Source organism: Mytilus edulis, chromosome 3 (genome assembly GCF_963676685.1).
Source record: "Mytilus edulis chromosome 3, xbMytEdul2.2, whole genome shotgun sequence".
Lineage (NCBI taxonomy): Eukaryota > Metazoa > Mollusca > Bivalvia > Mytilida > Mytilidae > Mytilus > Mytilus edulis.
In genome coordinates, this window is record NC_092346.1 from 81,211,276 (window position 1) to 81,237,676 (window position 26,401).

The 26,401-nt window shown below is 31.8% G+C and overlaps 1 protein-coding gene across 1 annotated transcript in view; it reads right to left on the reverse strand.

Moving 5' to 3' along the window:
* Positions 1-26,401, reverse strand: part of LOC139514517 (general transcription factor IIF subunit 2-like) — a 50,531-nt gene that overhangs the window by 14,544 nt on the left and 9,586 nt on the right. The window contains exons 5-7 of the mRNA XM_071303875.1: positions 24,093-24,174; positions 20,766-20,862; positions 20,210-20,353 (exon numbers count right to left, since the gene is read on the reverse strand). Of these exons, the coding sequence (XP_071159976.1) occupies positions 20,210-20,353; positions 20,766-20,862; positions 24,093-24,174 (323 nt within the window). The remainder of the gene's footprint in view (positions 1-20,209; positions 20,354-20,765; positions 20,863-24,092; positions 24,175-26,401) is intronic.

Genomic DNA, 26,401 nt, shown 5'->3' on the forward strand with positions numbered 1-26,401 from the left:
ACAACATCATACCATTATACCATCCCAAAAAAATTTTGGGGTCGTATAAAAAGCACTGTAAAAGTCAAAGTTCTGTTTGAAGTGTGACTGTTAAAGTTGAATTCTCCAGTCCAAATGCCAAATACCAAATACAAGTAAGTACTACATTGTAGTTCAATGTTACATTTTTTGTATTACAATAACTGCATAATATTTTGCACTTTTTTTTTGCAAATATGTTTTTCTTTCATTTTCAAAGCATCCCTTGTCATATCTGCATTCATGTTTCTTGACGATTGACGACACATAGTTTTGCGCTGCTTATTATGAAATAAACTTTAGCCTTGTACGCTATGTTTGGCTTTATATACTGAATATTTAAATTAGTACAATTGAAAGTTAAAGCGATTCTTTGTTATTATTTAAATGATATATATTTATATTCAAATGGCATGAGTTATGCATGAACTCAAAGCGCGGCAATATTAACCATATATATACTAATATAACTTCACTATTCGAGTTAGTCACTGGTCAATATTACACTCAGGAGGGCTGCAGGTACTTGTAACTTTATTTATTCTTTTAGCCATGTAAAGTTTCTTTAGTATTTCAAATATATAGAATTCTGTATGGCTTGAAAGCAGCATTTTGGTATGTAAGTTAATGTCAGAATAAGGCTCCTTTGCATGCAAATACTTCAGTCAAATATATTGTTCATATTTATTGGAACACAATTGTAAACTTAGTTTACAATTTGTATACTTGCAGATTATAATAATAAAGAATTTAAACTGGACGACTCTATCAATGCAGAAAATGGCCTACTTATTATAACACGCCCAGTATTAGTGACCCAGGTTGGCGAAAGTATTGGTGTCCCATTTTTCCTGCGACATTTTACTAAATATGAACTATAAAAGAAAAGTTTTAATGCATATATTTTAAATTACACAGATCATCTTTACTTTAAATCAAAATGAGGTCAAGGTCATATGAATCCTGCTTCACTGATAAGTATATAATAAAATATATTCTATATTCAAATATTTGACATATCTAAATATGTATTTTGTAATGAATATGAATCAGATCAAATCATGAAAATCTAACATTGATAATTTCATAAATAAACCATGAAAATGAGGCCAGGGTCAGATCAATGCCTTAGAGACAAATTTGTACACCTGGTAATCATTCTTTATGCATGTACTGCAAGTGTGCCAATTGTGCAGTTAAATTGCATTGATCATATATGAGATATAAATTATAAGGATATCAAACTATCATTGCTATATCCTTACAGTTTATTTTGGAAAAGAACCAATACTAAATTTTGATAAAATGTATGGTAGTTCCCCTTTTATTTAAGGATTACAAAAGTTAAAATATCAGATTGACTTTCAGATGATTCTAAGAATTGCATTAAAACTTAACCAATAGAATAAAGCAACAGTAAATATAAACATCCTTGTCACTTTTCAACTGATGAAGTGGAAAGGCATAATAAATAACTTTATCAATATAGATTCTATATGAATACACTGTTTCTACAAAACTGATAAAATGTGGTTTTCGCTTCTTGAATTACAATAAAATATGCAAACAATTATCAAATTTCTACTGTAAAAGGAAACATTTGTCCCCTGCAAAGAAATTCCCACCTCCCATCACTGATTTGAATAAAGGTTCATTTGTGGACTTTAAAGACTCCTTTTCAGATAATATAATGTGTTACAGGAAGATGATTATAGACAGACAGATATTGTAGAACTTTTCTATTCCTTCCTTGTAATAAGTTCCTGGTCATTGACTGTGTTGAAATATAATATCTAAATGATGTCAATTGTACCAAAGTTCAACTTCATATGATACTGATACTTATCTTTAATATAATAAGAATTTAAGTGTGTCTTAAATCATACTATCATTTTAACTATCTGTCCTTTAAATATATAAATTGTAATTTTAAACCATCAAATTACTGATGATAATAGTGAATCAAAATTGTACTAATCATTGAACAAGCGAAATTATATTGTTTCATTATTTAAACTTTTGAATTAATAAATCCTCAAAAGATGTTACATGATGTATTTCTTTCACATTGATTCATTTCAAAAGTTTATAAAAAATGTACCTGCCTTGTGTTATCAAATGAAAGAATTTTTTTCAATGCTGTGATTAAGATGTGGACTTTGTTATAATTTTGATAATTGATTGTAATTTACTGTTATTTTAAAACAATTTTAATAATTTAAACCAAATAGTTAACATGTCATTAATCTTTTTTCTAAAATCTGATGTTAAAAAAAGTGCAGCACTGGACAAGTGATTAATTGTATTTCAAAACAACAATCCACAGAAAACGGTGTAAATGTGGAGAACATCGGTACAAAAGCAAGCTACATGAAGGTGTCATACCACCAATTAAAAGTCCCTATCTGTTCAACCAAATTTTACAATTTTCACAGCTTTCTAAATATTTTACCTTAAGTTTAACTTCATAGAAACCAGGTATATCCTGAATCGCACATGTATCAGCTTTCTTCATGCCAATTTTCAACAGGTGTTTAAAATCATATAAAAAAGAAAAGGTCTTCCGAATAGAGGTACCGCTAAAAATAACCCCTGGTTTTCTGGAAATCTTAAATTAGTATACTATGGAGTGCATTAATCCTCAATTTTGAATGCAAACTCATAAATAAGTAAATTTTAGCTCAAAATGGTCTTAACATATTTCTCTTTCACCAAAAGTTTCATTTCTGCTAATTTGTTGGTTAGTTTAAGTAAACAATGACATCAAATGCACTATTTTTTGTCCGAGTAGGCCTACTTTCACATACGTTCTAAATTTGAGGGAGTAATTGGTGGTATGACACCTAAAGAGACAAAAAAGTTGATTAGAAATCTTTTTTTTTGCTTTATTCTTAATCCTTAGTCAATTTGTAGTTAAGAACAGCCTAACTGAGCATTATGTGACTTATATTAAAAATTTCACAGCTCAATTTAAACTGACTGTAATGTATGACTTTGATAGAAAATACTTGAAAATTTCATTTTGGGCTACAGGAACATAAACTTTCAATTTCAAGATCAATTTTTGCTGATTTTTCCTTGTTTGTACTACTTCTTTAAAGACTTTCCACAATTTTTGCAATGAATTGAGTAAAAAAATACAAGGTATTGAAGTATCTAGAAATATTGACCCCCCTTTTTTTTCATCTGGTGTCAGTAAAGTACTACAAATTGATCAAAAGTGCAGTCATGGTCATTTAACTGTGTTTATTTACATCAGATAATAAAATTTAAGATATAAAAATTTCATTTGGAATAAAAAATGATTCTTTTGTGAGTTTCTGCAGTGTTTACATTAGGCTATGCTATCTGCCAAGTACATAGTATGACGCAATGATATAAGGGGTAAAAATCAAATAATTTCATTAAATCTGCATGAAAAAATTTGTTTGGGAGTAGTAAACAACCTATGTTTCAATGTTTAACACCACAGAATGACTTTCTGTGCATTTATAACATTATTTAGGACATTTTTCATACAAAAGCATATTGTCAGGATGGGAAAAGCTAAAAATAGCACAAACTCAAGTTTTAGGCTCTAAATGTGCAATATGTGACATTTTGCCCCCAAAAAGATTGAAATGTGGCTACTATTATCTCAAATGATCAGTTGAGACAAAAAAAAAAAAACATTTTCTGATTTTGATGTTTCACCGCATTTTGCTTAAAGGTGTCATACCACCAATTAAAAGTCCCTATCTGTTCAACCAAATTTTACAATTTTCACAGCTTTCTAAATATTTTACCTTAAGTTTAACTTCATAGAAACCAGGTATAATCTGAATCGCACATGTATCAGCTTTCTTCATGCCAATTTTCAACAGGTGTTTAAAATCATATAAAAAAGAAAAGGTCTTCCGAATAGAGGTACCGCTAAAAATAACCCCTGGTTTTCTGGAAATCTTAAATTAGTATACTATGGAGTGCATTAATCCTCAATTTTGAATGCAAACTCATAAATAAGTAAATTTTAGCTCAAAATGGTCTTAACATATTTCTCTTTCACCAAAAGTTTCATTTCTGCTAATTTGTTGGTTAGTTTAAGTAAACAATGACATCAAATGCACTATTTTTTGTCCGAGTAGGCCTACTTTCACATACGTTCTAAATTTGAGGGAGTAATTGGTGGTATGACACCTGAATAGTCCCGAGTGTTCCGAATGGCAAGCTACGGACTAATGAGTTGTTACAAATCGGCCTAGCTGTACGGACGTGATCCTGATGTAAAGGACAACAAACAACTCCAACTGTAGAAGCTATACGGCGCCATACAAGGTAGTTATAGCTATATAATAAGTATAGTAATATCACAACAATTGGTGTCAGAAGTCGGCAACGAGTTCACTAGAAGTTCTTTGTTTTGACGTTTGTTGGCGCCGAATTTAAAGTTTTGAAAAGTGGAAAAAAAAACTTTTTTCCTTGATGTATAACATATTAAGAATAAGGTGGATAGATTGATTCACTTTATTTATTTTGCTTTAGAAGACTAATTATTGGTTGGCTGTTATTACTGAACAGAAGATCATTTATTTAAGATTTCAGCCCCCCTTTTTTAGTTCCGTAAAATATCACATCAGACGTTCTGATGTTTGCGTTTTGATATTTCTGGGATATAACCTGCATTTTAAGGGAACATCAGATGTTCTGATGTATGCGTTTACATCATATGATTAGATAAACTTTTACTTCACAATGTGACCCCCCCTTTTTTCCCACGATTATTAAACTTTAATATTCGTTGATTCATTGTTATTTTGATTAAAGTCTTATATTTGTCTTCTATCACACTGTAGATCAAATTATATATTTGTCAACTAGACACTATTTAATTTTTGCTTATACTTGTGTTAATATATATGACATGATAAGAGTTCACTTTTTAAATGTAGGAGAGGTGTTGATTAATTAAATTGTCATCTATCAATCTTTGTAAATAATATAGATATCTATATGTTTATTTATGCATGTCTATAAATTTGATTGTTTACCTGCACATTGATTTAACACATCGATTTGACTCAATCAAGTTTTTTGTGTTTGTCTGAATTTTTGTATATATATTTTTTGAGTTTGATACATGTATTGCTTGTACACTTTACTTGATTGTTTGTAAAATTTATACAGGAGTTTTCGCATCAGATGTTCTGATGCTAGCGTTGCAAATAGTTAAACAAACTCTCCTGTGAAATTTTTACAGTTCTGTATATATGAGTGTGTTTATCGCATATATTTTGCAGTTATGCATGTAGTCGATTTTATTTTCTAGACACAAACTTCATATAATTTTATCAACATATAAAGTGTTATTGTATCCAAAAAGTATGAATAATTTTGACATTTTTGATGGAACATCAACACCAGGATGGTCCCTGTTCAAAACCATTTTTGATTTTACAGCTATTACAAATGGGTGGAATCAAGAACAAAAATTACAAATGCTTATTTCGAAATTATCCGGAAAAGCACTAAAGTTTTATGAAAGGAGGCCAAATACTATACAAAAGGACTATGAAGCATTATGCAAACTGTTTGAAGACCGGTTTGATTGGGTTGGTTATTCATATTTAAGTTTAAAACATCTAGAGAATATTACCCCTTATCCAGGCGAATTAATAGAAGAATTTAAGCACAGAATTGAAGAACTTGTTGAGGGAACTTTTCCAAATAAATCTAAGAAAGACCAAGAACAGCTTGTTATAGAAAATTTTATAAACGCTTGTTGTGATGAGGAAGAGCGAGAACTAGTTAACAAAGTTGCTGGAAGTTCAGTTGATGCAGCAACACGTTTCATGACCATATTTAAAAAAACAGAAGGATTTTTAAAACACAACAGTTTGTGGGAGGAAAAACGAGATATAGAGAATATCGAAAGACAGAAAAATGATGTGTTATGCCATACCAGTTTCCAACATGAACAGAATTTGACAGTAGTAAATTCTAAGCAGTTTCACATACACAGTACAAGAGATACAGAAAAAAATCATGATGAAATTGATGTTGATGATGATAAGGTTAAAAACCCAAAGTGTAAAGATGCAGCTGTTATCCATGAGTGTTATGGCAGTAAAGTTGGCGTAAGCGTTACAGATACGCATTATGCGCATCTTCAGCAGTCCATGCATGCTTTTGGAAAAAGTACAGTAGAAAAAGAGCGACTAACTACAACAGTACTAGATGTAGATACAAGTTGTGAGTTTGACATCGACAACAACAATACAGGTACGCGAGAAAGTTTTGAATTTGATTTGAAGGACAGGTATGAAGAACTTGAGCTGAATAGACACCATGCAGATATTCCAGACGTCACAGAATCACGTACAAATGGATCAATGATGGATGTTTTGCAAAAGGATACGAAACTTACAGATGAAAATACAGCAGGATTAAATGAAGAACCTATTACAAAGTTGGCTGTTGAAATCAAACATAGAGAGAAGAAGAAAGTAAAGAAAAGCACTTTAGGTAGAAATACGACAGGGTTTATGACGAAGAAAAAACTTCATGACTTGGTTAAAGCAAATGTTAAAGAAAATGATAAATTGAACAGAGAGACAACAATGCAAAGTAAACAGATTGACGAATGTGCAAGCAGTAAAATCAGCTTGAACCGAATCAACAACGACCAATTTATCAACAGACACAATGAACAAGAAACAAGTGGAAACATTGGGTTATCAGATGATTTAGTTAACAATCAGAATATTAAGAATCAAGTGGAACTTTTTGAATTAGAAGAATTGACAGATGCTATTGACTGCCTTGCTCCAAATTGGATTTTCAAGTCAAACAAAGATGTAAGTTTAAGGCTGAAAAACCGCAAGCATCTTTATTGGATAGTAGTTCAAGATACCGATAAGAAACGATGCAACGTTACTAAAGAGCAACCGGGAACACAAAAGAAATGCGTAGAATCACGATGGATACTGGATGCAACACCAACTAGGGTTGATGAAAAAATTAGGCCTTGTTGTCAAAATGTAGAGATTGCAATAGAAACAGAACTTGAATATGTACCTTTTCAGAAAACTATAGAACACACGACAGAAAGAAAGATTGGTAAAGGTGTATATAACTCCACTCAAACAATTGAAACATGTATTGATAAATCCACTCAGACGATTCAAGAATCTCAAAATATTGACACAACGGAGAAGCCAGTTGAAAGTTACAAAGCACTAACAACAAAAAGAGAGAAGAAGAATATGGAGGTGAAGAAGATGATACAGAATAAGAAGGTGAAGGAGATGAAGAAGAAGACGAAGTCAGCACATGAGTATGTGAGTGACATAAAAGTCAAAGAAACAAAAGACCAAGGCAGTGTCTGTAGAGAACATAAGAACGGTTTAAGTAAGGAAGGAATTTCCAGCAAGTGGCAAAGGTGTCTGAAGTCCTTGATAAAAATAAGAAAACCAAATGTTAAGATGATGAACAATGCGCAGAAATTGTTGAAAAATAAAAGTAAATGTGTTGACAAGCTATTGTTGAGAAAAAGGGAACGATTCAAGGAATTGCCTCCCTTACATCTTTAAGTTGACTATATGTGTAATGTATATATTCCAGGACGACGTTATTTGATATATACTTAGTTCTTCCTATAGACATTCGATTGAACTTATCAATGTCATATAATTAAATGTGTACATATATTATTTCTGCAATGCTTATGTGCTTATAAGATTTGTAAATATTATATATTTTTGTGTATATGCATATAAGTATAATGTGTATTCAGTTTAACGGCCGTAATGATGATATTTCACAACGCCTCGTAATGTGGCATACACCTCAGTAACTATACCATTTATATTAGTCATTTCATCTTAAACAGAAGAAAACTAAGTTTGCTGGATTTAAGAGAATATTTTGGAGTAACAGAACATTATAGAATTCAAAGAAATTACAGAGCCCATTTTATAAAAAGGGGAGGAATGTGGAGAACATTGGTACAAAAGCAAGCTACATGAATAGTCCCGAGTGTTCCGAATGGCAAGCTACGGACTAATGAGTTGTTACAAATCGGCCTAGCTGTACGGACGTGATCCTGATGTAAAGGACAACAAACAACTCCAACTGTAGAAGCTATACGGCGCCATACAAGGTAGTTATAGCTATATAATAAGTATAGTAATATCACAACATAACTAAAATACACAATCCCAAGAAATTACCAATACATGTACTTGAGAACCACCATATGTAATTATAATTAAAAGGATAAGAGGAATAATGAAAAAGATCACATAAACATGCCACTCCTCAAGGAGAAAAAACAACAGACGACTACAAACAAAAACATACAAAAACTAACAACACATGGTTTAGTCTGACTTGGTACAGACAAGCATTGATAATCCATCAGGGAGTTATATCATCAACAGGTAATATATAGAGAATATCATATGGCTTTTTCAATATCGCATCCATATCAACCCGAGACACCAATATAATCCCAAGAGCTCTGCTCGAGGGATTATATTGGTTGAGGGTTGATATGGTGTGTGATATTGAAAAAGCCATATCATATACACTTTATTATTATCGACTCCTAGGAGTTGATATTAAGAATTGAACGATGGACAGTCAGTGCATGAATTTTTCTTGCTACCTGATTGGAAGATATTACGAGACGTGAATAATCAAAGTTTATTGATTGGTTAGGACAATCCAACCTAGTAAATGTCCTTCAATCCTGTAGAGTATCGGATTTGTCCTCTCTATTTTAGTAATTAGATTTTGCCTGGTCATTAATCATGCATATTCATGATTATGGTACACAGGTAACTTTTATCTATAAATAGTTGAATCTTCTGGAGTTTCGTAAACAACAACGTTAAACGATATATATATATACTACTTCATAAAGTGTGACCTCATGTGTGTGGTAAAACTTGTTGATTGATGCATGTGGCTATTCTTATAAATGAATTAATCTACAAAGCGAGAGCACTTTCCATTTTCATCAGCTAAGAGTCGACTAGCCCTTTTTGAAAGGCTAATGCTTGTATACATATACCTCAAGTAGATGTTTTTTATTTAACATGACGTCATACAGCATTTTGTTTGATTTCTCATGATGAGGGCCTCAGGGAAGATTAGTTATATAGCTAACTGTGTAACCCTCTTTAAATAAAGTATTGTTGTTGTTGTTGTTGTTAAGTAAAGGAAGTTTGAAATGACGTCATACAGATTATAGGTTTGACATGACGTCATACAGATTATGGATTTGATAAAGCCTTTGCAACAGTGACTGCAATCGATGACGTGACGTCATACAGATTAAAGGTGTGATAAAGCTTTTGCAACCATGCTGATATCGATATCATCACGGGTGGGGTGGCTGATACAGCACGCTTGCCATTGATTGTATTACACATACAATTTATCTGTATTTACTACAAAGTATATATAATAAATTAAAATAGATTAAGACCAAAGCTTAGATGTGTAAATAAATCTGATACTTCTTTGTCTCAATTCTTAGAAGGAGGATAAAAGTTTTAAAATAACACTATGCTAGTTGAGGTGAATACACATCTAATCATGTCTAGTAGATATACAAATGATAAACATTGTAATTTTCCAATCTAATTATAACTATCAATTAATGACAATCACACATATAACTAGATAACCCTGGGCTATTTATTACTAATAGGTTGATTGAATAAGTATATCATTGTCAATGTTGTAATGTATTAGTCAGTTTAACCCCTGAAATTAAATAGCCACAAAACAACAAGTTTCCCTTTTATATCCTCGAAAATTTGTACCCACGAAAAATTCAAATCGAATCCACAGTATGTAAGCATTTCACGATATTCAAGGAGGTTGCTCTTATCTGTATTTTGTAAAGACTACAAACTTCTCTATAGGTTTCATTGATCTTTTCAATAAACCTATATTTGTACTCTCATGGGTTAAACTATAAAAGGAGTTAGCAGCTTACTTAAGCCAGCAAATGAAATAGAAAACTATCACTAAAAAGAATTTGTATCATTCAGAGTGGTAATTCCACACTATATGTAGCATGTAAAGAAATAAAGAGGCCCATATCATTATGAAAATCACCAGTCACTTAATAATACATTTAAAATGATAACCAACAGCTAGATTGTGTCCATAGTACATGGATGCCCCACTCACATGATCATTTTCTATGTTCAGTGGAAAATGAAATTGGTGTTAAAACTCTGATTTTGCATTAAAATTGAAAAGATCATATCATAGGGAACATGTGTACTAAGTTTCAAGTTGATTGGACTTCAACTACATAAAAAAACCACCATGACTAAAAACTTTAACCTTAAGCGAGACAGACTGACAAACAGACTGACAGACGAACCAATGCACAGACCAAAAAATCATAATGCTTCTCTTCTATAGTAGGTGGAGCATAAAAGGCACACAATATAAAAATCAGGGTAAAAATGTGATCTTTACTACAGGAAACTAGCTACGATAGCTACAGATGTAGCATGTATAAGAAAAACGATTGTCCTATTTCTATCATCATTTATACTTCATGAAACCTATTAGGAGTGTGTTTCTTATTTAAGAAATAATTGATGCAAGCTATACTTTATTGTAGTTTTAACATGGGTAGGCATTATATTCGTGATTACTTTTGCCCGAGCGAAAGTGAGGGCTAAAATAACACAAATATAATGCCTACCCATGTTAAAACTACAATAAAGTATAGCTTGCATCAGTTATTTCGATTCTGATTAGAACAAATTTATATGTCTGATGTGTATAAGCGTAGAGCGTTTGTGTAGGTACATAAATGGGGCTGTTAGCTTTCTCGTTTGAATTGTTTTACATTGTCATTTCGGGGCCTTTTATAGCTGATTATGCGGTATTGGCTTTGCTCATTGTTGAAGGCAGTACAGTGACCTACAGTTGTTAATTTCTGTGACATTTTAGTCTCTCGCATTCTCGTGGAGTTATCTCATTGGCAATCATACCACATCTTCTTATTTTATATCTTCCATTGAACCTCCCTTTTTTGTTTGTAAACAAGCAAATGACTGGCATTGTGATTTTTTAGAGGGAGGAGTTTTGAACAGCCAGGATGAACGATTGACTTATCTAGGTCAAATATGACAATTTCGAATTGCAACATATTACAGTCATGATAAATTTTAACAACATGTGCATCATTTAAGAGTCTGGAAGTGTTAAATTTAATTTAAAATTACATTAGATGTATGTTTCATTATGATACAGTTATTTTGACTGGCTAACAGCAATGTTTCGTCCTTCTGAAATAAACATTCATTACACGATGTAAAAGTGTTGACTGTGAGCACATTTTTAGAATGAAGCACTTCCGCGCTTCATACCAAATGTACTTTGGTCAACGCTTTTACACCCCAATGAAGTTACAAAAAGAAGTATTCAATTCTTAAAATGAAATGCATGCCAATTTGATGAAACTCATTATTCTGCAGTAGTCAATATAAGCATGTGCAAATCAATTTTATTGGATTTAGAGCATGGGTTTATTCACAAAGCAAAAGAAGCATGTCATATTAGAACCAGATGCTCCGCAGGGCGCAGCTTTATACGACCGCAGAGGTTGAACCCTGAACGGTTGGGGCAAGTATAAACACAACATTCAAGCTGGATTCAGCTCTAAATTTGGATTGTGATTAAATAGTTGACACAGCATAGGTTTCTGACACAGAATGAATGTGGTCTAATGAACTTAAAATATTTTTTTTGCCTTTGAGCAATTCACTATGCTGTTGAATATTAATCCTCTCAAAAAAATGTTTGAATAAATTTTCTTTTTATTTATGAAATCTGAAATGAGAAAAATTTAACCCCCCCCCCCATTTTTTTTCACATCCTCCTTTCCCTTTTTCCAAAACTGATCTCAATTCAAATTTCTAATGGAGTTTGCAACAATAACTACTAATTTAAATACATCATAAAATATTAAAATGTAAAATAAAGTGCTTGTTATCACTGAATGGTTAAGATTGTTTTAATTGATCAGTTGGTAGTAAAAGTGAATATACATTGTATATTGTATAAAACAATGATTTAAGTTTATTCAACTACTATTCTGGACAAAGAAAGATAACTCCAATTGAGAAAATTTCTTGCTATTGCACAATTAGATATTTCTTGCTATTGTGCAATACTGTGCAATTGAAAATATTTGCTATTGCACAATACTGTGCAATTGAAAATTTCTTGATATTGCACAATACTGTGCAATTGAAGATTTCTTGCTATTGCTGAATACTGTGCAATTGAAAATTTCTTGCTATTGCACAATACTTAATATAATAATTTTGGATCCTGATTTGAACCAACTTGAAAACTGGGCCCATAATCAAAAATCTAAGTGCATGTTTAGATTCAGCATATCAGAAAAGCCCAAGAATTCAATTTTTGTTAAAATCAAACTTAGTTTAATTTTGGACCCTTTGGACTTTAATGTAGACCAATTTGAAAACGGGACCAAAAATTAAGAATCTACATACACAGTTAGATTTGGCATATCAAAGAACCCCAATTATTCAATTTTTGATGAAATCAAACAAAGTTTAATTTAGGACCCCGATTTGGACCAACTTGAAAACTGGGCCAATAATAAAAAATCTAAGTACATTTTTAGATTCAGCATATCAAAGAACCCCAAGGATTCAATTTTTGTTAAAATCAAACTAAGTTTAATTTTGGACCCTTTGGACCTTAATGTAGACCAATTTTAAAACGGGACCAAAAAAATAAGAATCTACATACACAGTTAGATTCGGCATATCAAAGAACCCCAATGATTCAATTTTTGATGAAATCAAACAAAGTTCAATTTTGGACCCTTTGGGGCCCCTTATTCCTAAACTGTTGGGACCTAAACTCCCAAAATCAATCCCAATCTTCCTATGGTGGTCATAAACCTTGTGTCAAAATTTCAAAGATATCTATTTACTTAAACTATAGTTATAGTGCGAAAACCAACAAAATGCTTATTTGGGCCCTTTTTGGCCCCTAATTCCTAAAATGTTGGGACCAAAACTCCCGAATTCAATCTCAACCTTCCTTTTGTGGTCATAAACCTTGTGTTAAAATTTCATAGATTTCTATTCACTTTTACTAAAGTAAGAGTGTGAAAACTAAAAGTATTCGGACGACGACGACTCCAACGTGATACCAATATACGACCAAAAAAATTTTAATTTTTGCGGTCGTATAATAATTCATTTTTTTGAGGGGCATTATCAATATTTTGCTAAAGAAGAGACAATATAGTATTGTTTATTTTTCGGTAAAAATATGATTGAAAGATTTTTTTAAAAACAAAATAGTACATTCTTTAACCAGAGGCTGTCAGAGAGACAGCAAACCGGATTTTCCTGCAGAGGTCAGACCCTGAACAGTTGAGTAAGTATGGACACAGCATTTAAGCTTAAAACAGCTCTGAATTTGAATTGTGATTGAATATTTAATACAGCATGGGTTTGTGACCATAAAAAATGTGGTCAAAGAACTGAAAAATTTGAAATTGAACATTAACCTATTATGGTGCAATATCCAAAATATGTACATTGCTGGAATCAGCATATCTAAGAACCCCAAGAATTCGATTTTTGATGAAATACTTCTTAGTTAAACCATTTCTGTTCAAAAGGAAATAATTTAAATTTGATTTCCATGAACCAATAATGTAAATCTAAAATTAAATATGGTTTAACTATAGACTCTAAAATCAGATATAGTGTACATCCCCAAATAAATAACCCATATTTTCTTTGAAAATACGGTTAAAAATCACCCTCATAACTACGTTATTTGAAATATTCATACAAATTCATTTTGTTAAAAAGTAAAAAGAAACTTTTTGTTACTAAAATGGTCATGTATTTAAATTTTTACATCTTTTAAGACAATTTAGGATTATAAAAAAGAAGATGTAGTATGATTGCCAATGAGACAACTGTCCCAACAACAAAAATACAATAGGAACAGATCTGAGAGTACTCACAGTTATCTGACAGCTAGTTCAAAACCACTAAAAACTAATAAAACCAGATGCTCTGCAGGACGCAGCTTTATACGACCGCAGAGTTCAAACCCTGAACATTGGGGCAAGTATGGACACAACATTCAAGCTTGATACAGCTCTGAATTTGGATTGTGATTAAATAGTTGACACAACACAGGTTTCTGACACATAATGAATGTGGTCTAAGAACTTTAAAACTTAAAAAACTTTAAATTGGACATTACCTATTATGGTCCAATATCCAAAATCTAAATACATGGTTAGATTCAGCATATCAAAGAACCCTAAGAATTCAATTTTTGATGAAATCAAATAAAGTTCAATTTTGGACCCTTTAGACCTCAATGTGGACCAATCTGATGACCGGCCCCAAACATCAAAAATCTAAATACATGGTATAGATGAAGCATATATCAAAGAACCCCATATATACAATTTTTGTTGAAATCAAACAAAGTTTAATTTTGGACCGCAATTTGGACCAACTTGAAAACTGGGCCTATAATCAAAAATCTAAATACAGGTTTAGATTCAGCATATCAAAGAACCCCAAGGATTCTGTTTTTGTTGAAATCAAACAAAGTTTAATTTTGGACCACGATTTGGACCAACTTGAAAACTGGGCCCATAACAAAAATCTAAGTACATGTTTAGATTCAGCATATCAAAAAACCCCAAGAATTCAATTTTTGTTGAAATCAAACTAAGTTTAATTTTGGACCCTTTGGACCTTAATGTAGACCAATTTGAAAATGGGACCAAAATTAAGAATCTACATACACAGTTAGATTGGGCATATCAAAGAACCCCAATTATTCAATTTTTGATGAATTCAAACAAAGTTATAATTTTGGACCCTTTGGGGCCCCTTATTCCTAAACTGTTGGGACCAAAACTCCCAAAATCAATCCCAACCTTCCTTTTATGGTCATAAACCTTGTGTTTAAATTTCATAGATTTCTTTTTACTTATACTTAAGTTATGGTGTGAAAACCAAGAAAAATGCTTATTTGGGCCCTTTTTGGTCTATAATTCCTAAACCAGTGCGAAAACCAAGAAAATGCCTATTTGGGCCCTTTTTGGCCCCTAATTCCCAAACTGTTGGAACCAAAACTTCCAAAATCAATCCCAACCTTCCTTTTATGGTCATAAACCTTGTGTTTAAATTTCATAGATTTCTTTTCACTTATACTAAAGTTATAGTGCGAAAACCAAAAGTCTTCGGACGCAGCCGATGACGGACGACCACAACGCCAACATGATACCAATAACGACCAAAAACTTAGCAATTTTTGCAGTCATATAAAAATCATGCATCTAAGACTAAATTATCAATCCATACACATCCAACATCCAATGGATTTAGTGTAAAGACGTCATAAACAGTCAGAGAAAAACGTGACCTTGTGCAAAGTTGTTTTCTATTTTTGTACAAATATGTGACCCTCAACGTGTATTTACATTTATATGAGGATTAGGTCAGTTTGAATTTACCTCCTGTTTTTACACTTTTGATGTATTTCAATTGATTTTGCTGATTTATTTTAACATTTATTTTATCATTTATTCATACATTTACAGACAATTATCACATATAAGGTGTTACACTGTGAACGAGTACTGTTTCATTGTCAGTGTACATGTTTGCAAGAGTAATAATAGTTTGTCATTACAAAAAAAACATGTCTTCCTTAAGCACTGTTTAATCTATGGCCCTATGAAATGTATCTATCTAATGCAGTGTAAAAGCTGTAAAACTATTAATTTAATGAAGTATTCTACCGGGTAGGTCCAATAGACATAATGAGATAAAATGTAGGTTAACCAGACCAAAACTCATATATGATCTGAAACTAAGTGATATACTTCAATTATTTTAAGATCTGACAACATCTGAAACAATGAATGAACAACAATAAAACTTTTATGAAAAGTTTGAAGTTATAGGATAATAACTCGGTCAAAAGTCATCATCTCAGGGCTATATAACTCATATAAGAGGTCAGACAAAAGGGAAAATAACTGAATTTTGAATTTAAAGACATATGAAGACAATGAAAGACATAAAACTAGTAGATTGAACAGTACACTTCATTCAAACAGTAAGATTATCTAATAAATACAACAAGAGTGCACACGCTGAAATGTCTCGCCTTCTATACTAATCATTGATATTATGTTGATAGTCCTAAGTAAAAAGCTTAGTTTTATTACAACTGTCTCATAAACTTAACATTAACCAAGATAACTAAACAAAGACCAATGAACCTTGAAAATGAGGTCAAGGTCAGATGAACCATGCCAGGCAGACATGTACAGCCAACAATGCTTCTATACAACATATATAGTTGACCCATTACTTATAGTTTAAGAAAAATAGACCAAAACACAAAAACTTAACACTGTGCAATGAACCGTGAAAATGAGGTCACCGTCAAATAAAACCTGCGCGACTGACATAAAGATCATAAAATATTTCCATACACCAAATATAGTTGACCTATGGCATATACAGTATTAGATAAAAAGACCAAAACTCAAAAACTTAACTTTGACCACTGAACCATGAAAATGAGGTCAAGATCAGATGACATCTGCCCGCTAGACATGAACACCTTACCATCATTCCATACAACAAATATAGTAGACCTATTGCATATAGTACGAGAAAAACAGACCAAAACACAAAAATTTAACTATAACCACTGAACCATGAAAATGAGGTCAAGGTCAGATGACACCTGCCAGTTGGACATGTACACCTTACAGTCCTTCCATACACCGAATATACTAGCCCTATTGCTTATAGTATCTGAGATATGGACTTGACCACCAAAACTTAACCTTGATCACTGATCCATGAAATGAGGTCGAGGTCAAGTGAAAACTGTCTGACAGACATGAGGACCTTGCAAGGTACGCACATAACAAATACATGTATAGTTATCCTATTACTTAAAATAAGAGAGAATTCAACATTACAAAAAATTTGAACTTTTTTTTCAAGTGGTCACTGAACCATGAAAATGAGGTCAAGGACATTGGACATGTGACTGACGGAAACTTCATAACATGAAGCATCTATATACAAAGTATGAAGCATCCAGGTCTTCCACCTTCTGAAATATAAAGCTTTTAAGAAGTGAGCTCACACCGCCGCCGCCGCCGCCGGATCACTATCCCTATGTCGAGCTTTCTGCAACAAAAGTTGCAGGCTCGACAAAAACTGTACACCTTAAAGTATCATTTGAAGTCTGAATGTTTGTGTTTCTGGGCAAGGAATAGAGTTCATATAAAATTCTAGGTTGATAGAGGCATTCTTTAAAAAAAAAAAAGAAGCTCATTAGACCAGAACATAGTTCAAAGGAGCATAACTTAATAAATGGGGAATGTATAAAAAAGAAGATGTGGTATGATTGCCAATGAGACAACTATCCACAAAAGACCAAAATGACACATTAAGAACTATAGGTCACCTTACAGCCTTCAACAATGAGCAAAGCCCATATCGCTTAGTCAGCTATAATAGGCCCTGATAAGAGACAATGTAAAATAATTCAAACGAGAAAACTAACGGCCTTATTTATGTAAAAAAATGAACGAAAAACAAATATGTAACACATAAACAAACGACAACCACTGAATTACAGGCTCCTGACTTGGGACAGGCACATACATGAATAATGTGGCGGGGTTAAACATGTTAGCAGGATCCCAAAACTCCCCCTAACCTGGGACAGTGGTATACAGTACAACATAAGAACGAACTATAAAAATCAGTTGTAAAAGACTTAACTCATCAGATGGACAAAAATACAAGTAGACGTGGCCGGGTACTTATACATCCCGACAAAAAAGGAATGTGTTCATGGGACACAGATGATGCCCCTGCATGCATATAAGGTTATAGAGGGACATAACTCAAGAACTGTAAAAGTGACACTACCTTACAGCTATTTTCCTAATGCTTGTAGTTTAAAGGTTTGGTTGGATTGCTTGCTTTGCTTGTATAAATCTTTGCCCAAGCATAGTAATTAAGATTGACATCTGTCACCAATAGATAGATGGGGCGTCAGCTTGTATTATGGTATTGGATGCTTGAGCAAACATTTCTACAAATAAAGTAGGCAAGCCAACTAAACCTTTAAACTAGATGCATTAGGAAAATAGCTCAAATTTGTACCCGATCTGGTTTTGTGGTTATAAGCTTTGTTTATAAGTTTCATAAGATTTATTTTGGGCAAATTAAACTTAAGTTAGAGAACAGAAATGAAACATTTAACAATTTTCCTATTTAATAAGGTGCAAAACTCAAGAACAATAAAAGTGACGCCCCTAAATTCAAACTTGATCTGTGTTTTGTGCTAATAAGCAATGTGTTAAGCTTTCATATTATTTGGTAGAGGTAAACTTATGTTAGAGAACGGGAAAGAAAAATTCAGCAGCTTTTCCATTTGTCAAGGGGCATTAATCTAGAACGGTAAAAATGACACTACAAAATTTCAAACTTGTTCCACTGTTTTGTGGTAATTAGCATTGTGTATAAATTTCATAACACTTGGTTGAGGCAAACTAAAGTTAATTTAAAGAGAACAGAAAACAATTTTGGGATGTCTGTATGGACTAGGGTCAAACTTGATGCCCCCTCTGCACGAGTCTACAACCGTAGCATAAAATAAAATCTTCATGAACTTGAAAATCTTACCCACATGCACATCCATATTAGGATTTTACAATGTACAAAGTATCATGTAAATGAAATAAACCTTGTAGGAATTGCAACATTGTACAATGACAAGACTGGTTTTGAAAAGGGACAAATTTTCAAATGTGAAAGGGACATAATTTTGGACAAAATAATAGGGATGGCAACGAGTACTCGAGTACAGTTTTAGTACTCGGATACTCGTTTGCCTGTTATACACTTTTTGATATATCTCTTCACATTTCCACTCTCTTTAGTTCCGTTTAAATATCCCCTTCGTAATTCTAAATGAAATCAATTTACAACATAAATATGTTTATCTGAGGCTACCATATCATAAATATGTATGTAATAGCAGTACCAGCAAAGTCCCTTCCTTCCAAGGGAATGTTTTCAAGTGCACAACTTGTAACAAAAAATAAAAAGTCAAACAGTCTTTCGTCTGAAATTGTTGACCAGATCATATTTCTAAACAAGAACAAAATTAAAGTGACCTGCGGTGAACCCTACACAACTGATAAGAGACATTTTTAACTGTGTGTGTACATGGATCAACACTTTCATGGATTAATAATCAATGCATCACAAGCCGTAAAAACTTACCTTTGTTTGTTTATCAAGACTTCTATGTAAATGTGATTGGTATGAAAGGTACGATTAAATTAATTTAATTACTCTTTATTTGAAACTATAACTGTTTTATTTACAATTTAAAGATAGGCGAAAGTACGAGAGCGACATTCAAATCCAAAAGCCGGATATAAACTGACAACGTCATAGTTAAAAAAAAAAGTGCAAAAAAAACCAACACAGAAAAAGTAAGACTGAGCAACACGAAAATGCAAAAGTAATTTGAAGTCTAATATTGTTGTTGGCAAATTGATGAACAAGTCGTACTATAAAAGATACCAACTCCTCAGGAACAGATGATTCTTATACTGTCTACTTTGTCAGACTTTATTGCAATTTCGTTCATGAACACGAACACAAACAATAATTGTTATTATGAAAGGTTATTTGTAATAACGACAGTCGGTAATTCATTTTTTAATTGACACAAAAAAACAGAGAACCAAGCTATGTTTGTAGTATGTTTGTCTTTCGTTTATATGTTTATGAAAGGTAATAACAAAAAAACTGCATCCAACCTAAAAATCTTAACTTTTGAATAGACGTTTAAGATTCATAAGTTCTCACGAGTATCATGACCGAGTATCTGAGTATTAAATTTCAGATCTTTTGACATCCCTACAAAATAATCAAAATAAAAATTTCTTCACTTGCAAATGTTTGCATATCATGAACTTTCATTCTACTAAATTTGAGATGAATCAAAAAATGCATCAAGGAGTTGGTCCAGACAGAAAGACAGACTGATTCCTACATACCCCTTAAAACTTTTTTTGCAAGGTGATAACTATTATACTTACAATTGGTTGATTAGTCACCCGTACTAAATCTTTAACATTGTAATACTGATGTTTCTCAAAGGCTGCAAACAACTTCTCCATAACAACATCTTTGGAATCTCTCAGTCTTTTTCCTTCATTCTTCAACTTTTGGTTGTGTTCAATCTGTCAAATGTTAATTTCAATCACATTTTTGTACGTGAAAACTAAGTTGATAAGAAACAACGTACAGCTCCCTTATTTCATCTTTGAAAGCACATTCAAACCATAATGAGAAAATCCTACAAAAAGTGGTCACTCCTTTTTTTAATTAACACCGAATTTAAAACTGTGGTTCTCAGACACTTAGTAATCATAGTTTTATCATCTCACTGAGATTTAGTTCAACTTTAATGCCAGTTTTTTATCATTATAAGAATATTTATTAAGCTAATTTGAGGACAATGCAAGTTTTGTATTGACAAATAATCTACATATCAGCAATAAAAAGACCCACAGCTTTAAAATTATTCACTAAACAATAACCAATAAATACTAAATAAATAACTATTTCTAAAATCTAATGAAATAAACTTACATTAAACTTATGATCGCTGATTGGCTTGTATGCATTAACTACTTCTGAAATCTGAATTACTTCCCTTTTTGGCTTATTCTGTGCCTCCACTTGCAGTCTAAAAAAAAAAAGAAAGAAAAGCTTGGTAAGTTCTAAAAGTCTTTTTTATAACAATACATGTACATAACAACTGCTACGACACTGGCAAATTGGCAGCCTTGTAATGTCAATCGTTGTATAGGTATTGTCCCCTTGTGACTCCATTGACCTTCTTTCTTTAGCTTAAATACAATGGCAATGTTTCATCCAATACCTCATTTGAATCTGTATTTTACAGGACACTTACTTTAAAACATGAATCCAATGCTGGGCTAGAGTAAGGTTGTTTATCTAATACTTACACTTGTCATGATGGTGTGATAATGGTGTCATGATGGTGTAATGATATTTGTTTAGTACTCTTCTGATATAACCAAAAATTTCCATTCCTACATATACCGATAACAATCTTTCTATTCACAAACATCTTACTTAACGTTTAGTCTGCAAAACTCTTCAAGCCAAAGTTCACATAGTCAGAGATCACTAATTACATGTCCTTTCATCAAGGAATTTCTATCCTTAAGTCTATGACCCTTATAACATATATATTCATTATACTCCATATTGCGTTTAAAAATACCTGCATTTGAAAAAATAATTTAATCTACACAAAAGTTCTGCTCAGTTTTAAAGTGATGATTGTTTTGTAGAATTAAGTGTGCTTAAAGATTGGATTTGTGTTGCTTTATGATTGGATTTGTGTTGCTTTATGTTTGGATTTGTGTTGCTTTATGTTTGAATTTGTTTTGCTTTATGTTTGGATTTGTTTTGCTTTATGTTTGGATTTGTGTTGCTTTATGTTTGGATTTGTGTTGCTTTATGTTTGAATTTGTGTTGCTTTATGTTTGGATTTGTGTTGCTTTATGATTGGATTTGTGTTGCTTTATGTTTGAATTTGTTTTGCTTTATGTTTGGATTTGTGTTGCTTTATGTTTGAATTTGTGTTGCTTTATGTTTGGATTTGTGTTGCTTTATGTTTGGATTTGTGTTGCTTTATGTTTGAATTTGTTTTGCTTTATGTTTGGATTTGTGTTGCTTTATGTTTGGATTTGTGTTGCTTTATGTTTGAATTTGTGTTGCTTTATGTTTGGATTTGTGTTGCTTTATGATTGGATTTGTGTTGCTTTATGTTTGAATTTGTTTTGCTTTATGTTTGGATTTGTGTTGCTTTATGTTTGAATTTGTGTTGCTTTATGTTTGGATTTGTGTTGCTTTATGTTTGGATTTGTGTTGCTTTATGTTTGGATTTGTGTTGCTTTATGTTTGAATTTGTTTTGCTTTATGTTTGGATTTGTGTTGCTTTATGTTTGGATTTGTGTTGCTTTATGTTTGAATTTGTGTTGCTTTATGTTTGGATTTGTGTTGCTTTATGATTGGATTTGTGTTGCTTTATGTTTGAATTTGTTTTGCTTTATGTTTGGATTTGTGTTGCTTTATGTTTGAATTTGTTTTGCTTTATGTTTGGATTTGTGTTGCTTTATGTTTGGATTTGTGTTGCTTTATGTTTGGATTTGTGTTGCTTTATGTTTGAATTTGTTTTGCTTTATGTTTGGATTTGTGTTGCTTTATGATTGGATTTGTGTTGCTTTATGTTTGGATTTGTGTTGCTTTATGTTTGGATTTGTGTTGCTTTATGATTGGATTTGTGTTGCTTTATGTTTGAATTTGTTTTGCTTTATGTTTGGATTTGTTTTGCTTTATGTTTGGATTTGTGTTGCTTTATGTTTGGATTTGTGTTGCTTTATGTTTGAATTTGTTTTGCTTTCTGTACAGATTTTTTTTTTTTTAAAGATGATTGCTGAGTAATAGCTAATTAGGAATTTTTCAAAAAAATAATCATAACATTCTATGGTGGTTTGACAAAGTCACTGATGTTATAACAACCATTTATCCCAACACTTTAATAACTGTATGAAATAATATCAAATAATTGGGTCATTGTTCTTGTTTCTTTTTATACATATTTTAAATTTCTTGAGTACAATGTATTTAAGTTTTCCTGTACTTTCAAAACACTTAGTTATAAATTGACTTTCTTTAAACCAAAATTCATACAAATAGTTTGCTCTCTACATTAAAGTTAGCTACTTTGAAGAAGAAATGGGAACAGTTTAATATCTCAGGTGCACTGCTCTCAATCTCATCCTCAATACTGCCTTTTAATTTTCATTATTATATCAATCTGTTCTTTTTGTATTCATTTCATTAACCACTTCACAAGCATTTGGTCTCTTATAAGTTATATTTTGTAAATCTAGCTGCTTCACAAACCACTCGTCTTAATAACATATATAAATAGCAGACAAACCAAATTCTCATGAAAACTAATTAAAGGGAGGAGTAGTACAGAATTGCAGAATAAGTATAAACTCTTAAAAGTTTAAGGCATATAAATGTTGAAAATATGCAACAACTATGTTTTAACTTTTGCTAAAAAATATTAATGCATATAAACTTTCCATTAATGATATAATCTTATTATAAAACTTCATTGTAAAAGTGGCACAGTTTTAGCAGTAAAAGGAGTATGTATGAGGAATTGCTTGTCTATATTTACAGAAGTGCAACTTCTTAGCATGATTTCCAGGGGAGACAATTACAATTGACCTACATATTTCATGTAAAACAAAACATAATGTGGAGACATTTTAATCAACCTAGTACCAATAGATGCCAAATTGGCACCAGCTTATTTGTGTATTCGGTTATATTTTTATAGTAAAGCATTTTCGATTTCTGATGATATAAACACAAGTATTATTTTATGTTCATAAACATTTGTTATACATTTCAGCCAAGTTAAATTGTAAAAATTATTGTACATGTTCTCATTAAGAGAATACGAAAATTATTGATGACAAAACTTTGACCAAACATGAATAGATCTATTGAACAAATAAACAATAGAAAAGGGAATGGAAATTGAGAATGTGTCAAAGAGACAACAACCTGACCAAGGAGCATAAAATAACGAATGAATAAACTTTAGAACTCTGTCTTTTAACACCTGGTTTGTAAAAATCCATCAATAAATGTCTTCAAATATTTTTTGAAAAAAAATGTGTTTTCCTATCAAATATATAGCAAAATATGTTTGGCCAAGCACTGTACAAAATGCTGTACAGGTAATAATAGTATTGAATTGTTTCCATCTGTTTTGAAATGGCTTTATGGAGGAATAGTTTCTGCATTTTTTGTGTACTATGATAATACAAATGTACTCAAAATAACCCAGAAGAAATATACCTTTTTAATTTCAGGTAGTTGTTATCTGCTATAGGTCGACACTCTGCCCTCTGAATAACTTTTCCCTCAATTCCTAATTTATCTGTAATTAAATGAGAAAATAGTTCAGTTTCTTTATACATTCTGAAAGAAATTGATACAACTTTTGTTTCGTATCTTAAGTCATATTGTAAGACGAGGAAAGATCTTTAAAAATAACAAACTATAATAGATTATCAAGCTTGTTTCCCAAAAATCGAGATTAAAATTCAAAAATTTATTTAAATTATGATAGAATTGTACCTACAGTTTTAAAGTTATCTAAAAGTTATGTTAATGCAATACAGAAATTAAGGGTTGTTTCATAAAAACATACATGGTACAAAGAGAACACATAGTTGAGATTTTCAAGTGCATTGGAGGCTTCTCTGTGTTCGTTTCTGTTTATATAGAAGAGCCTTTCATTGGTTTAATCATAAAGCTCTTATAAAATTTTAAATTTCAAAATATATGTATTTCAAAAAATTACTTGATTTACATATATCATGCCAAAAAAAATGGCCAATTTGATGAGCTATAGTGAATATATTTGCAGGTTTCTTGTGAGTTGTATAGTCATTTTTCACATATTTGTAAGTCAGTTGGCGTTCAGTGTTTTTAAATAAAAATAAATTAATAAAATGTATGTGATATAATGCTTAATTTAAAGAATATATTAAAAATATTTCTGAACAAGAATGTGTCCAAAGTACACGGATGCCCCACTCGCACTATCCTTTTCCATGTTCCATGGACCGTGAAATTGGGTAATAATCTAATTTGGTATTAAAATTAGAAAGATTATACTATAGGGAACATATGTACTAAGTTTCAAGTTGATTGGACTTCAATTTTATCAAAAACTACCTTGACCAAAAACTTTAACCTGAAACTCCCACTTTCATTTTCTATGTTTAGTGGACCATGAAATTGGGGTCAAAAGTCTAATTTGGCTTCAAAATTAAAAAGATTATATCATAAGCAACAAGTTTACTAAGTTTCAAGTTGATTGGACTTCAGCTTCACCAAAAACTACCTTGACCAAAAACTTTAACCTGAAACTCCCACTTTCATTTTCTATGTTCAGTGGACCGTGAAATTGGGGTCAAAAGTCTAATTTGGCTTTAAAATTAGAAAGATCATAACATAAGAAACAAGTCTACTAAGTTTCAAGTTGATTGGACTTCAGCTTCATCAAAAACTACCTTGACCAAAAACTTTAACCTGAACAGACGGACGCACAGACGAACGGAGCCACAGACCAGAAAACATAATGCCCCTCTACTATCGTAGGTGGGGCATAAAAAAAATGTTTACAAAAATGTCCCTTTATTCATTATGCAAGTAATCTACGTTCAAAAATGTTTACCAACATCCATGTCCAAATGTATATAGGCATATATGATTGGTGTGAGCCAAAGCTCCGTGTTGAAGACTGTACCTATAATTGTTTTTCTTTTACAAATTTTGACTTAGATGGAAAGTTGTCTCATTGGCACTAATTCCACATCTTCTTACATCTAACAAGAGTGCACACGCTGAAATGTCTCGCCTTCTTTACTAATCATTGATATTATGTTGATAGTCCTAAATATAAAGCTTTATTACAACTGTCACATAAACTTAACATTAACCAAGAAAACTAAACATTGACCAATGAACCACATGAAATGAGGTCAAGGTCAGATGGACAATGCCAGGCAGACATGAATAGCTAACAATTCTCCCATACAACAAATATAGTTGACCTATTGCTTATAGATTAAGAAAAAATACCAAAACACAAATACTTAACACTGAGCAATGAACCATGAAAAGGAGGTGTAGGTCAAATAAAACTTGTGCGACTGACATATAGATCATAAAATATTTGCTTACATCAAATATAGCTGACCTATTGCATATAAAATGAGAAAAAAAGACCTAAACTCAAAAACTTAACTTTGACCACTGAACCATGAAAATGAGGTCAATGTCAGATGATATCTGCCAGCTAGACATGTACACCTTACAATCATTTCATACACGAAATATATTAAACCTATTGCATACAGTATAAGAAAAACAGACTAAAACACAAAAACTTAACTATAACCACTGAACCATGAAAATGAGATCAATGTCAGATGACACCTGCTAGATGGACATGTACACCTTACAGTCCTTCCATACACCGAATATACTAAACCTATTGCATACAGTATAAGAAAAACAGACCAAAACACAAAAACTTAACTATAACCACTGAACCATGAAAATGAGGTCAATGTCAGATGACACCTGCTAGTTGG